A 14,229-nucleotide genomic window follows, 5' to 3' on the forward strand; every position below is an offset into this window, starting at 1 on the left:
CTCTAGGTACCCTTGAATCATGACAATTTCAACTGTGCACAGAAATTTTTAGGATTATTTGTTGTCATGGAAAAAGAACATATGTGTGTGTGTGTGTGTGTGTGTGTGTGTGTGTGTGTGTGTGTGTATTCTTTTTCTTACAGCAAAGGAAACAGCTCAAGGGCAAAACAAAAGAACACAGCAATGAAAAAAGCTCGCTCGTGACTGCTCCCATAAAAAAATTAGTTGAGAGGAGCGGCCAAAAGAGAGCTCAATTTCGGGAGGAGAGTTGTCCTGGTGTTTTCCTCTTGAAAGAGTTCAAGTCGTAGGCAGGAGGAAATACAGATGAAGGAAGATTGTTCCAGAGTTTACCAGCGTGAGGGATGAAAGAGTGAAGATGTTGGTTAACTCTTGCATAAGGGATTTGGACAGTATAGTATATATACATATATATATATATATATATATATATATATATATCTATATATATATATATATATATATTTTTTTTTTTTTTTTCCGTCATGGCCTATTGCGCCGGGAGGCTTCTTCCCGGTGGATCCTGATGGTCGGCCCAAGGCGCCATCTTGCATTGGCTCATGCTGCCCTCCCGGAGCTCATCTTTAATCCTAGAATCTAGAGTCCGAGTTGATAGGTGCTCTTCTGGACAGCATGTGGGTAGTTTTAAGCCACTCGGCGGCGGCTGAAAAATCCCAGCTTGGTGGCACCGGGCGGGGATTGAACTCGCGTCGTCCTGTACGCGGCGCCGTCACGCTATCCATTCAAACACCGCCTCCCCAAATATATATATATATATATATATATATATATATATATATATATATATATATATATATATATATATATATATATATATATATGTATATATATATATATATATATATATATATATATATATATATATATATATATATATATATATATATATATATATATATATATATATATATATATATATATATATATATATATATATATTTATTTATTTATTACATCGCAGCCTATTGCTTCGTTAGGCTTCCTCACTGGTGGGTCCTGATGGTCGGCCCAGCCCTTTGTGGCGCAGGCGAGTGTTTATAGTGGCGCCATCTTGCATTGGCTCATACTGACCCCCGGAGCTAATCTTTGAGCCTCTCCTTGGGGAGGTTATCTAGAGTCCGGGTTGATAGGTAGTCTTCAGGGCAGCATGTGGGTAGTCTTAGGCCACTCGGTGGTGACTGAAAAATCACAGCTGTGTACCGGTCAGGATTCGAACCGACGTCCCTTCTGGATCTCCCGAACGCAACGCCGGCACGCTACCACTCAGCCAAGGGCAACAAGGGTGACTGTTCCAATCCCTCAAGCTACCGTCCTATAGCTTTCCTTTCCTGTTTTTCTAAAGCTTTAGAATCGATCCTCAAGGGGGGGGTTGTAAAATTTCAAATCCTATGTTAAATTCTTTATGTTCTAAACGTATCTCCTCCCTTATTTACTTGCCGATTTCTTTCTTTAAAGAAGCATTTTAATCAGAAAGGATGGGAGATTAACGTTTGCTATCGGTAGATTTTCTACAATGGTAAAACATATTTTTAAAGTTCGATGAAATAATAAAAAAAATGACAAATATTTTTCAAAAATTAAAATCAACTTTAAACAATAGTTGCGATAGCAAACCCTATTCTTACACATACTTTCATAAGCTGCAATAGGAGATATGTGTATAACAAGAAGTGTAACGAAGTAGATATTTTTAAAAGTGTAAAATCATAGTTTTGAGATATCAAGCGATGAAGTTCAAATATTTTTTTGTATTTTACCTATTCCAACTAGGGACTTGAAATCCACAGGATACATACATCAGGATATGGAGAAAAAAGCAGACATGGTTTCGTTAACTTAATTGCATTGGATGTGTACGCAGGCTTCGTTGTTTACCCATAGTTACGTCTTTTTTACGGGGTCACAAATCCTTGTACTCGATTTTCACCATTTTTCAAAGTAAAAACCAGTCTTCTACTGTGTAAAATCAATAAAATATAATTCAAGAGACATTTGAGTCGGATACATAGAGTGTTTTCTTGGATTTATGTAAAAAATATTATATTTATCAATTTTCACAGATAAATACGGAAATATATTAATCACTGCTAAAATTTCCCATTTCCTTGACTATTGGTGTGAAAGAACCTAAGAGTACCATGACAGACCATGAAAAAAATCCTAAAATTAAAAATGGGTGAAAACATGGATTGCAGGCCAGTGGCGCCGCGCGGAAGCTCATTGCAAGACGTTGCGTTGCATGTTGCATACCACTGTATTATTTTTTCGTGATATTCATTCATATACTAAAAGAAAGAGGAACTTTCACAGAATTTTATAAGCCAAAAAAAAAAAAAAAAACCCATTTACAACCCCCCCTTAACCGAAAGATTCATAAGCATCTATCCACTTCTGACCTTCTATCTGATCGCCAGTATGGGTTCCGCAAGGGGCGTTCTACTGGTGATCTTGCTTTCTTAACTGACTCTTGGTCATCCTCTCTTAGCCGATTCGATGAAACTTTCTCAGTTGCGCTAGACATATCCAGAGCTTTCGATAGAGTCTGGCTGAACTCTTTGTTTTTTAAACTACCCTCCTACGGATTCTATCCTTTTCTCTGCACCTTTATCTCCAGTTTCCTTTCTGGCCGTTCTATCTGTGCCGTGGTAGACGGGCACTGTTCTTCCCCTACAACAGTGGTGTCCTGCAGGGCTCTGTCCTGTCTCCCACTCTCTGATATTCATCAATGATCTTCTTTCCACAACAAACTGTCCCATCCACTCTTACGCCGATGGCTCTACTTTGCATTATTCAACTTCTTTCAACAGAAGACCCTCCCAACAGGAATTACAAGACTCCAGACTGGAGGCTGCGGAACGCTTAAACTTAGACCTTGCTACCATTTCCGATTGGAGAAAAGGGAACCCGGTGTCCTTTAACTACTCAAAAACTCAATTTCTCCACTATCAACCTGACACAATCTTGCAAACACCTATCCCCTATTCTTCGACAACACTCAGCTGTCACCTTCTTCTACACTAAATATCCTCGGTCTATCCTTAACTCAAAATCTTATCTGGAAACTTCACATCTCATCTCTCACTAGATCAGCTAACTCGAGGTTGGTCATTCTGTATCGTCTCCGCCAGTTCTTTTTCCGGCACAGTTGCTATCCATATACAAGGGCCTTGTCAGCCCTCGTATGGAGTAGGCATCTCACGTGTCGGGGGGGGCTCCACACACATAGCTCTCTTGGACAGAATTGAGTCTAAGGCACTTCGTCTCATCAACTCCTCTTACTGAGTCTCCTATCTCTTAAATTCCGCCGCCATGTTGCCTATCTTTCTATCTTCTATCGATATTTTCATGCTGACTACTCCTCTGAACTTGCTAACTGTATGCCTCTCCCCCTCCCGCGGCCCCGCTGCACACGACTTTCTACTCAAGCTCATCCCTATATTGTCCAAATTCCTCATGCAAGAGTTAACCAGCATCTTCACTCTTTCATCCCTCACACTGGTAAACTCTGGAACAATCTTCCTTCGTCTGTATTACCTCCTGCCTATGACTTGAACTCTTTCAAGAAGACAGTATCAGGACATCTCTCCTCCCGAAATTGACCCTTTTTTGGCCACTCCTCTTAACTTTTTCTTTTTATGGAGCAGTGATTTGCGTGCGTTTTTATCATTATTGCTATTTTTTTTGCCCTTGAGCTGTTTCCTTTACTCTAAGAAAAAAAGTAACAAAAAAGCCCGCTAGGCACTACAGCAAAACGAGACAGTGTAAGAAGCCAAAAGAGAGGTCAATTTCGGGAGAAGGTGTCTTGACACTCCTCTCTTGAAAGAGGTCAAGGATGATATACAGATAAAGGAAGGCTGTTTCAGAGTTTGCCAGCAGAAGGGATAAAAGAATGAAAATGTTGGTTAACTCTTGCATAAAGGATTTGGACAGTATAGTGGTGAGCAAGTGTAGAAAGTCGAGTGGTCAGTGAAACAGGATGGAAGAAAAAGCTGGTGATGAACATTGAAATCTCCTGAGATGGAAATCTAAGCGAAGGGAGAGTGAGTGAGTCAAGATATGCTCGACTTTAGAGTTCAAATAGTCAAAGAATTTAACATAGTTAGTAGACGTAGGTGAGAGATTAACAGCAGAGATGTATTTAGTAATAGAATGACAATGGTGGAAAATTCAGAAGAGTCAAAGTCGTGGGCACGAGAGTAAGTGATGTCGTTGCATACGTAGACACAGCATCCAGCTTTGGATTGAAATTTAGGATAGAAATAATAGGAGGGAACAGAGTAGAGATTACTGTCAGTAGCCTCAGAAATCTGTTTCGATGAGGAAGAGAAGGTGAGGTTTAGAGAAGGAGAGATGATGTTCCATAGAATGAAAACTAGAACGAAGACCACGAATGTTGCAGAAGTTAATAAAGAAAAAGTTTGAGGAGGTATCAAGACACCTCTTGGGTCGAGAGCCGAAAGTTAAGTCCGCTCTGGGGTCATTTGTGGTCCCCCCCTCCGCCAGACATGGACTCCGAGGCGTTGCAATGATCAGCCATATTTAATTTTGATTAATTTTTAGGAAGTGTTGTGTGTGTAGCGTGTATGTAGTGTGGTGTGCAAAGTGAGAGAATATGTCTTTGGAGAGCATGCTGAACTACTCTTTGGTGTTAATGAGACAATAGGAAAACGGAAAGTGTGGGCACGGGAAGGGTTTTAGGTGGGCTCGCAGCACTAACCTCGCTTCTCGTTTACACCTCACCGGGAGTAGCTTACGCCCGTTTTGGTAGGTGTCTTCCTACCTACTTCCTACTTTTATGTAATACGTTTATATATCATAACTATGTATAATTATATCATATACTATGAAATAAAGACTATTACTACTACTACTACTGCTACTACTACTACTACTACTACTACTACTACTATTGCTACACATTGCAGTCGTTTTCATTACGGTCACTTCCGCTACTTCTTTATTTACTCTTCCCCAATTTTTACTGTCTAACCAGAAATCTACGAGATCATCAGTACGTGTATAACTATAACATGTGTTTTCATATAATCATTTTCTAGAAGGTACGAGTTGAATGTCTATTGAAGTAATATCATAAGAAAATGAAGATAATTACAAGAAAAAAGGAGGAAGATGACTTTGATAAGAAGTGATGGAGGAGGAGGAGGAGGAGGAGGAGGAGGAGGAGGAGGAGGATATAAGTTTAACGATCCAAGTTCACAAGAGTAAGAATGAAGGAGGGGAGGATGGAAGGATATGGGTGGAGGAAAATAAATAAACAAGATGGAGATGAATGGAGAAAGAAAGAAAAGAGGAAGATAGAAGAAAAAGAAAAATATGGAATAGACTGAGCAACAGTAAATACGGAACACAAATGTCAGGGGTGAATAGTTCAGAACTGTATGAGACAGCATTAAAGTGAATAAAGCAGGCACTCAGGGAGGAGAAGGCAGGAGACAGGTATGTGGGGGATAGTGACCGGGAACAGTCGACCTGAGGCGGACCGAGGCAGGTTGAGCGAGAGGGAGAGTGAGCAGGCGATTGCCAGTCATTGTTGCCACCGCTGCTGCTGCTGCTGCTTTCTTACCGGGGTTATATAAGGGGCTGTAAGAGGACGTGAAGGCCAGACAGAACCCGGACGTCGCGGAGAAACCATGGTAAGAGGCAGTTCGTGTGGTGTCCTCTCAATTTATTGAAACAATATATATGTTTGAAATGCTCCACATTTTGAAATGAAAGTGAAAAGAGGGCGATTATTAGTATTTTTCGGTTACAGAAAATGCTAACATTTTCGGCAGCGAGTTTGAAATAACTGGATTCGTTCTTCTTACTCAATAACAAATCAGATCTTTTGAGAAATCTTAAAATAAAAAGGAAAACGTTTTGTTTCTGAAAATGTTGAAGTGCTTTGGAAATTTGCAATTTTTCATAATAAATGATTTTTTTTTTACCATTAAAGGAAAATAGCGACATATTTTACCATTCAGTTTTTATTCTTTTGAAAGGGAAAAAATTCTCAATGATTTCAACATTTTTACCCACGGTAAAAAATAGAATTGCTCATAAATATGATACGAAATCTTATTCAGTGTTACAATTTATCATGAGAATTACAGAAAACAAGACTCTTCAAGTTATATTGCCAGTATTTATTTTTCTGTAATCATAGCAATGTATATGCTCAGGGATCACCAAGAAACATGTAGCAAAATCCCTCACCTGTGCTGTGTGTGCTTGGGCGTTACCTTAGGACTGACTGTGTTGGTGATTAGAGAATTCGTGCACACACACACACACACACACACTCCGCTACCACTACCGCTACCGCTCCGGTAGCTCAATCGGCTAGAGCGCCGCGCTGCAAGGCCTCACGGGCAAACAGACGGCGGTTCGAGCCCCGCTCATGCCGGATTCTTTCCGCTGACTAGGAGTGGTTACTGTCCCCCCTTGAGCAAGAGGGATGGGGTGTGTGGTGTGTGAGGTCCTGGCAGTACCCAGAGATCGACTAATGAGCACTTGGTCACGTCGTGAGGGTATCTGCTGGCGAAAGCGAGTCAACTCGAATTACACACACACACACACACACACACACACAGACACTCCGTGGCGCAACTGGTTAGAGCGCGGCGCTGCCAGGCTTCACAGTCTGACAAGGCGGCGGTTCGAGCCATTGCCTGACAGCTCAAATTATGAGCTATCCAAGTAAGGCTGAGTGTCCCGCGCTCTCCAATAAAATGTTATTGTTTGTTTTGTTTTAATGCATATCTCTGTGAATTTTTTTTTTCTGTGATAAATAAAGGTTTTCCAACAGTAATATCTTATAAACATTATCAAATTAGACATAAAAAAGAGGAAATAAATAAGATATAGTATAAGGAGAGGGAGAAATATTCACACACACAAAAATATATATAAATACATTGACAGTCGTAATTTAATACTCTTATTAGGTTGATTTGTCACCGTTTCTAAATATCTTTTTGACATTCATAACGCTGTCGTTACAATTGCTATATTCAACAAGCCGATCCTCCATCCCGATACTAGGCAACTCAGTCACCTGGTATCTGGCAATTACGAGTGAGGGGGGCTGCTACAACCCTCTGTGGAAACTAACAAAAGGGCATAGAAAATCAAAGTCAGGGAAAGAAAAGAACAGAAAAACACCTAGGTTCAGGGTGAAGTGTATAAGTGTGCATTGTGAAGTAACTAAGTGCATGGTGTGAAGTATAGAAGTGTTGAGAAGGAGGACCTAAGAAGCGATAGAAAGCGTTACAGGTCAAAAGAAGAAGAAGAAGAAGAAGATGAAGAAGATCATCTCCGTTCCTGGGACAAATTATTTACTCATATAATGGCCACATGGATCTCAGTGTTAGCATGGTATATTTTAACGTCATATTTTTTAGGAAGATATAATTGTATGATAGCAATGAAATAGTTTACGTTAATAATATATGGCTTCGAAATGTGAGACTGAGATTCAACACTCAGCGGTGGTGCACTCTATAATACCTCTATGTAACTTGTAGTTGCCAGAGAAGATGGCGCCACAATAAATACTTGCCTGCGCCATGACGGGCTGGGGCCGACTACCATCCAGGCCCCTTAAGAAAGCCTACCGGCGCTATAGGCGTAAACATAAAAAAAAAAAGCAGGTGACTGAGTTGCCTATAATAGTTTAGGGATGGAGGATCGGCTTGTTGAGTATTGTAATTGCAACGACAGCGTTATGAATGTCAAAAGAGATATTAAAAAGGGTGAGAAATCAAAATAATAAGACTCGACTCAGTTACGACTATTAATGTAGTTATATATTTTTTTATGTGAATATTTATCTCTCTCCTTGTACAATATTTTATTTATTCTCCTCTATTTTAGGTCTTATGATGTTTAGAAGATATTGAAGTTGGAAAACCTTTATTTTTCACAGAAAAAAAATATATTTAACATAACATTAAAACACAAAAAATAAAATTTTAGTTGGATAGCGAGGGACACACTCGGCCTTACTTGGATGACTCATCGGCAAAGAATCCAGCAAGCTGTCAGGCTTTCTCTATAATCGAGACGGCAATGTTCGAGCCCGCTCAGGCCGGATTCTTTCCGTTGACTAGGAGTGGTTACTGTCCCCCCTTGAGCAAGGGGGATGGGGTGTGTGGTGTGTGAGGTCCTGGCAGATCCAGAGATCGACGATAAAGAGCACTTGCTCTTGTCGGGAGGGTACCTGCTGGCGATTACGAGTCCAACTCGCGATCAGGCCCTGGTGAATTACACACACACACACACACACTCACATTCACACTCCCATTCACACACATACACCCACACGCTCTCCTCCCACACTCATCCCCCCCACGCACACATATCCCCCCCACACAAATGGTAGGTAGTGAGTGGTTAGTAAGCTGGACTCAGTACCGAGAGGTCACGGGTTATTTCCGGCCGGAGGAAGGCGGATGGACATTTTCCTTTATAGGAGCCCCTATTTTCCTTGTAATTAATGGGTATCAGATGTCTGTAGGAAAGTGTATACCTCCTTCCATGTGTATGTGTGTGTATTATGGTGCTCAGTGGTGCAATGGTTAGTATTCACGATTTTTATGTGAAGTGGAGACGGATGGGCAGTCTCTACACTTGTGACCGTGTTCCCCAAGCAGTGAATGAAAGCCAGTCATCAGGTGGGGATTGTGTCCCGCACCATGCGATGATGGTCTGAAACAACCACAAAGTGAAAAGCCAAGGCCTTCAAACATTGAATACATGAACTCGTAGCTCTGTTAAGGAGGATGCAAATAGGTGAATTTCACATACACACATATATAAACACACACACACACACACACACACACACACACACACACACATCACATCGAATCCATGTCCCCGTCTTTGGGCTACGTTAAGTAAAGTGATAAGATAATTTGGGAGGTGGTATAAATTCTGATTTTTTCATAATGCCAATGTTCTTCTCGTTCTAGGGTGGAGCACTGTTAGGGCTCCATTTGTCCCTGCTGCTCACCTCCACCTGTGCCACGTACGGCCCTGGTGGAGGTGGAGGTGGAGGCTTCGGTATAAGTGGAGGAAAAGGAATATTAATAGGAGGAGGAGGAGGATTCCCTGCCCCACCCATCAGCAATGACTACATACTTCCATCCGTCGACGTCGGAGGCTTTGGAAGTGGAGGATTTGGAGGACTAGGTGGTGGAGGATCATTTGGTGGAAGCTACTCTCCTCCATCTACCTATTCATCTGGTGGAAGTGGAACAAGAAGAGGAAGAGGAGGCAAAGGTCGAAGAAAAATTACCATTTTAAGGGCTCAGAAGATAGAACTTGATGATGGAGGAGGTGGATTTGGCAAAGGATTTAGAGGAGTAGTTGGAGGGTCACTTGGTGGTGGATATTCTCCTCCAGATGTTTCCCCTGGTTATTCTGCTCCATCACTTGGTGGAGGTGGAATCGGCGGTGGTCTCATAGGTGGCAGTGGCGGAGGTAGTGGAATCGGAGCTGGTAACGTTGGGAAAGGAGGTGGATTCGGAGGTGGAATTGTGGGTGGAAATGGTGGTGGATATTCTTCTCCAGACATTGGTTCTGATTATTCTGCTCCATCGATTGGTGGAGGTGGAACTGGTGGAGGTGGCATTGGTAGAGGTGGAATTGGTGGTGGATATTCTCCTCCAGTTATTAGTTCTGATTATTCTGCTCCAGCGATTGGTGGAGGTGGTATTGGTGGAGGTGGTATTGGTGGAGGTGGAATTGGTGGAGGTGGAATTGGTGGAGGTGGAATTGGTAGAGGTGGAATTGGTGGAGGTGGAATTGGTGGAGGTGGAATTGGTGGTGGATATTCTTCTCCAGATATGAGTTCTGATTATTCTGCTCCATCCCTTGGTGGAGGTGGAATTGGTGGTGGAATTGGTGGAGGTGGAATTGATGGAGGTGGAATTGGTGGTGGAATTGATGGTGGAATTGGTGGAGGTGGAATTGATGGAGGTGGAATTGGTGGAGGTGGAATTGGTGGTGGATATTCTCCTCCAGACATTAGTTCTGATTATTCTGCTCCAGCGATTGGTGGAGGTGGAATTGGTGGAGGTGGCATTGGTGGAGGTGGAAATGGTGGAGGTGGAATTGGTGGAGGTGGAATTGGTGGTGGATATTCTTCTCCAGACATTAGTTCTGATTATTCTGCTCCAGCGATTGGTGGAGGTGGAATTGGTGGAGGTGGTATTGGTGGAGGTGGAGTTGGTGGAGGTGGAATTGGTGGAGGTGGTATTGGTGGAGGTGGAGTTGGTGGAGGTGGAATTGGTGGAGGTGGTGGAGGTGGAGTTGGTGGAGGTGGAATTGGTGGAGGTGGAATTGGTGGTGGATATTCTCCTACAGGGATAAGTTCTGATTATTCTGCTCCATCCCTTGGAGGAGGTGGTGGAATTGGTGGAGGTGGAATTGGTGGAGGTGGAATTGGAGGAGGTGGAATTATTGGAGGACATCAGGGAGATGGAATTGGTGGTGGTGGAATTGGTGGAAGTGGCATTGGTGGAGGAATTAGTGGAGGGGGTATTGGTGGAGGTGGCATTGGTAGTGGATATTCTCCCCCAGATATAAGTTCTGATTATTCTGTTCCATCCCTTGGAGGAAGTGGTGAAATTGGTGGAGGAATTGGTGGAGGTGGAATTGGTGGAGGTGGAATTGGTGGAGGAATTGGTGGAGGTGGAATTGGTGGAGGAATCGGTGGAGGAATTGGTGGAGGTGGATATTCTCCTCCAGATATAACTTCTGTTTATTCTGCTCCACCCCTTGGCGGAGGTGGTGGAGGTGGAAGTGGTGGAGGAATTGGTGGAAGTGGAACTGGTGGAGGCTTTGGTGGAGGTGGAATAGGTGGAGGAATTGGTGGGGGTGGAATTGGTGGAGGAATTGGTGGGGGTGGAATTGGTGGAGGAATTGGTGGAGGAATTGGTGGGGGTGGAATTGGTGGTGGTGGAATTGGTGGAGGAATTGGTGGGGGTGGAATTGGTGGAGGAATTGGTGGGGGTGGAATTGGTGGAGGAATTGGTGGGGGTGGAATGGGTGGAGGAATTGGTGGGGGTGGAATTGGTGGTGGATATTCTCCTCCAGATATAAGTTCTGATTATTCTGCTCCATCTATCGGTGGAGGTGGAATTGGTGGAGGAATTGGTGGGGGTGGAATAGGTGGAGGAATTGGTGGGGGTGGAATTGGTGGAGGAATTGGTGGGGGTGGAATTGGTGGAGGAATTGGTGGGGGTGGAATTGGTGGTGGATATTCTCCTCCAGACATAAGTAATCATTATGGTGCTCCATCTATCGGTGGAGGTGGAATTGGTGGAGGCGTTCGTGGAGGTGGAATAGGTGGAGGAATTGGTGGGGGTGGAATTGGTGGTGGATATTCTCCTCCAGACATAAGTTCTGATTATGCTGCTCCATCTCTTGGTGGAGGTGGAATTGGTGGAAGTGGAATTGGTGGAGGTGGAATTGGTGGAGGTGGAATTGGTGGAGGTGGAGTTGGTGGTGGATATTCTCCTCCAGACATAAGTTCTGATTATGCTGCTCCATCTCTTGGTGGAGGTGGAATTGGTGGAAGTGGAATTGGTGGAGGTGGAATTGGTGGAGGTGGAATTGGTGGTGGATATTCTCCTCCAGACATAAGTTCTGATTATGCTGCTCCATCTTTTGGTGGAGGTGGAATTAGTGGAGGTGGAATTGGTGGTGGATATTCTCCTCCAGGCATAAGTTCTGATTATTCTGCGCCAGCGATTGGTGGAGGTGGAGTTGGTGGAGGACATGGTGGAGGGGGCATTGGTGGAGGATTTGGTGGAAGTGATTTTGGTGGTGGTGGAGTTGGTGGGGAATATTCTCCTCCATCTGTAGGTAGTGGCGGAAGAACTGGGAACGGTGGATTAGGAAATGGAGGGCTGATTGATGACGATTTATCTCCATCACTTGGTAGTGGAGGACGAACTGGAGGTGGTAAAGGCATTGGTGGAGGTGGATTTGGTGGAGGTGGATTTGGTGGAGGTGGCTTTGGTGGAGGTGGATTTGGTGGAGATGGGTTTGGTGGAGGTGGATTTGGCGGAGGTGGATTTGGTGGAGGTCGCATTGGAGGAGGAAAGAGCATTGGTGGAGGTGGTAGTGGTGGACTTTTTTCCTCTCCAGATATAAGTTCTGATTATTCTGCCCCAGCTATTGGTGGAGGAACTGGTGGAGGAATCGGAGGAGGAACTGGTGGAGGAATCGGAGGAGGAACTGGTGGAGGAATCGGAGGAGGATATTCTCCTCCAGACATAAGTTCTGATTATTCCTCTCCATCACTTGGTGGAGGAATTGGAGGTGGAATCGATGGAGGAATAGGGGTTGGAGGAGGATCAATTGGTGGTGGATCAGTCGGTGGAGGATATTCTTCTCCAGATATTAGTTCTGATTATTCTGCGCCAGAGATTGGTGGTGGGGGTGGAGTTGGTGGAGTATTTAGTGGAGGAATCAGTAAAGGATCTGCAGGTGGTGGTGGAACTGGGGGTGGAGGGCTGACTGGAGGTGGCTATTCTCCTCCACCTGTAAATACAGATTACTCTGGACCCTCGATTGGTAATAGAGGGGGAAGGGTATTAGGAGGAGGAAAAGGTGGAGGAGGAAGTAGAAAAGTAAGTGATGGAGGGTTTTCTCTGAGCACCACTTACTCTGGTGGAGGAGGTTTAGGCTTCGGTGGAAGAAGAATAATAGGAAGTAGGAGAGTGATAGGTAAAACAGTGTACTCCGCTCCGTCCATCAGTGGGGGATATAACGGTGACAATGGATTTGGTGGTGGAATACATGGAGGAGGAGGAGGAGGAGGAGGAGGAGTAGGTGGCGGAGGATATGGAGGAGGATCAAGCGGAGGATCATCTGGGTGGAGACCTATTGTCGTACCGGCAGGATACGGCAGGGGCAGATAAGGAAGAAAGAAAAATAATGTGAGGAGAGAAGAAAAAAGAAGAGAAGCTGTTACCTGACTTCCACTTGTCACATTATAATCTCATTCCCTCCGTCTCTCTATATGACACCGTGATCCACCCTCCGTCTCTTTCTACTATTAAGGTTATGCACCTCCCTCCCTCTCTCCTTCCCTCCCTCCGCTCCGTGACCCTCAGTGAACTAACGGTATCTAGAATAAGAAGTTAGTGACAACCCCTGTTACCTTACTTGAGTATTTATCTCACTCTGATCCCTGTGCCACTCTCTTTAGATTTTATTTTATTTTATTACGTACAATCAGCTCTAGTTTCCTCTTCTATTAAATGACAATCTAACATATTTCCGTCCTTTTATTCTAATATTAAAAAAGCATCTTTTTCTATTAGAATTTATCTCTTCGTTTTGTGTTAGGCCTAGAGTTCTAGACCATGCAAAGTTTTCTTGTGATATAATTTTGTACAAACAGTTCAAATCCTTAAGTTTTATCTCTTTACAATCGATTTTTCTTTGTTTCAACCTCTCCATATCCAACTCTGTTCCAAACATTACCCGGCTTCTTCCGAATCATTTCCCTCAGGTGCCCATCAGTACAAGAGCCTTGATCACGGCCTCCACAGAAGAAGAAAAGAACGAGAGGGCTCAGACGAAACTCCTTACTTTCAGTTAGCATACTACAGCAGCGATAACAACACTATAAACAAGAAGAAAAGCACACAACTATATAATATGTAATAACAATAGTGATAATACTAAAAAAAAATAATAGTAACAAAAATAATAATAGTAAAAATATAAATAATAATGATAACATTAAAAATAATAATAACAATAATGATAATAATAATTGTAATGATAATATTAATAATAGTTACATTATTTTTATTATTATTATTATTATTATTATTATTATTATTATTATTATTATTATTATTATTATTATTATTATTATTATTATTATTATTATTATTATTATTATTATTATTATTATTATCAATATTATTTTATTTATAATTGTTATTACTATTATTATTATCATTATTATTATTATTATTATTATTATTATTATTATTATTATTATTATTATTATTATTATTATTATTATTATTATTATTATATTATCATTATTATTATTGTTATTATATCATCAATATTATTATTATTATTATTATTATTATTATTATTATTATTATTATTATTATTATTATTATTATTATTATTATTATTATTATTATTATT

At 42.1% G+C, this 14,229-nt stretch overlaps 1 protein-coding gene across 7 annotated transcripts; it reads left to right on the forward strand.

Moving 5' to 3' along the window:
* The first annotated feature begins 5,536 nt into the window (after positions 1 to 5,536).
* On the forward strand, positions 5,537 to 13,801 carry LOC127007602 (spidroin-1-like). Of its 7 annotated transcripts, none has more exons than XM_050878749.1 (3): positions 5,537 to 5,693; positions 9,015 to 11,655; positions 11,740 to 13,801. In XM_050878749.1, the coding sequence occupies exons 1-3, from the start codon at positions 5,691 to 5,693 to the stop codon at positions 12,972 to 12,974; spliced, it is 3,879 nt and encodes a 1,292-aa protein (XP_050734706.1). In that variant the 5' UTR covers positions 5,537 to 5,690; the 3' UTR covers positions 12,975 to 13,801. The 7 variants fall into 7 exon arrangements, with proteins under 7 accessions (XP_050734706.1, XP_050734704.1, XP_050734707.1 ...); XM_050878747.1 differs by having other exon boundaries at positions 9,015 to 11,610; positions 11,641 to 13,801; XM_050878750.1 differs by having other exon boundaries at positions 9,015 to 11,541; positions 11,641 to 13,801.
* Positions 13,802 to 14,229: the final 428 nt, after the last annotated feature.

This window comes from Eriocheir sinensis, chromosome 36 (assembly GCF_024679095.1).
Source record: "Eriocheir sinensis breed Jianghai 21 chromosome 36, ASM2467909v1, whole genome shotgun sequence".
NCBI lineage: Eukaryota > Metazoa > Arthropoda > Malacostraca > Decapoda > Varunidae > Eriocheir > Eriocheir sinensis.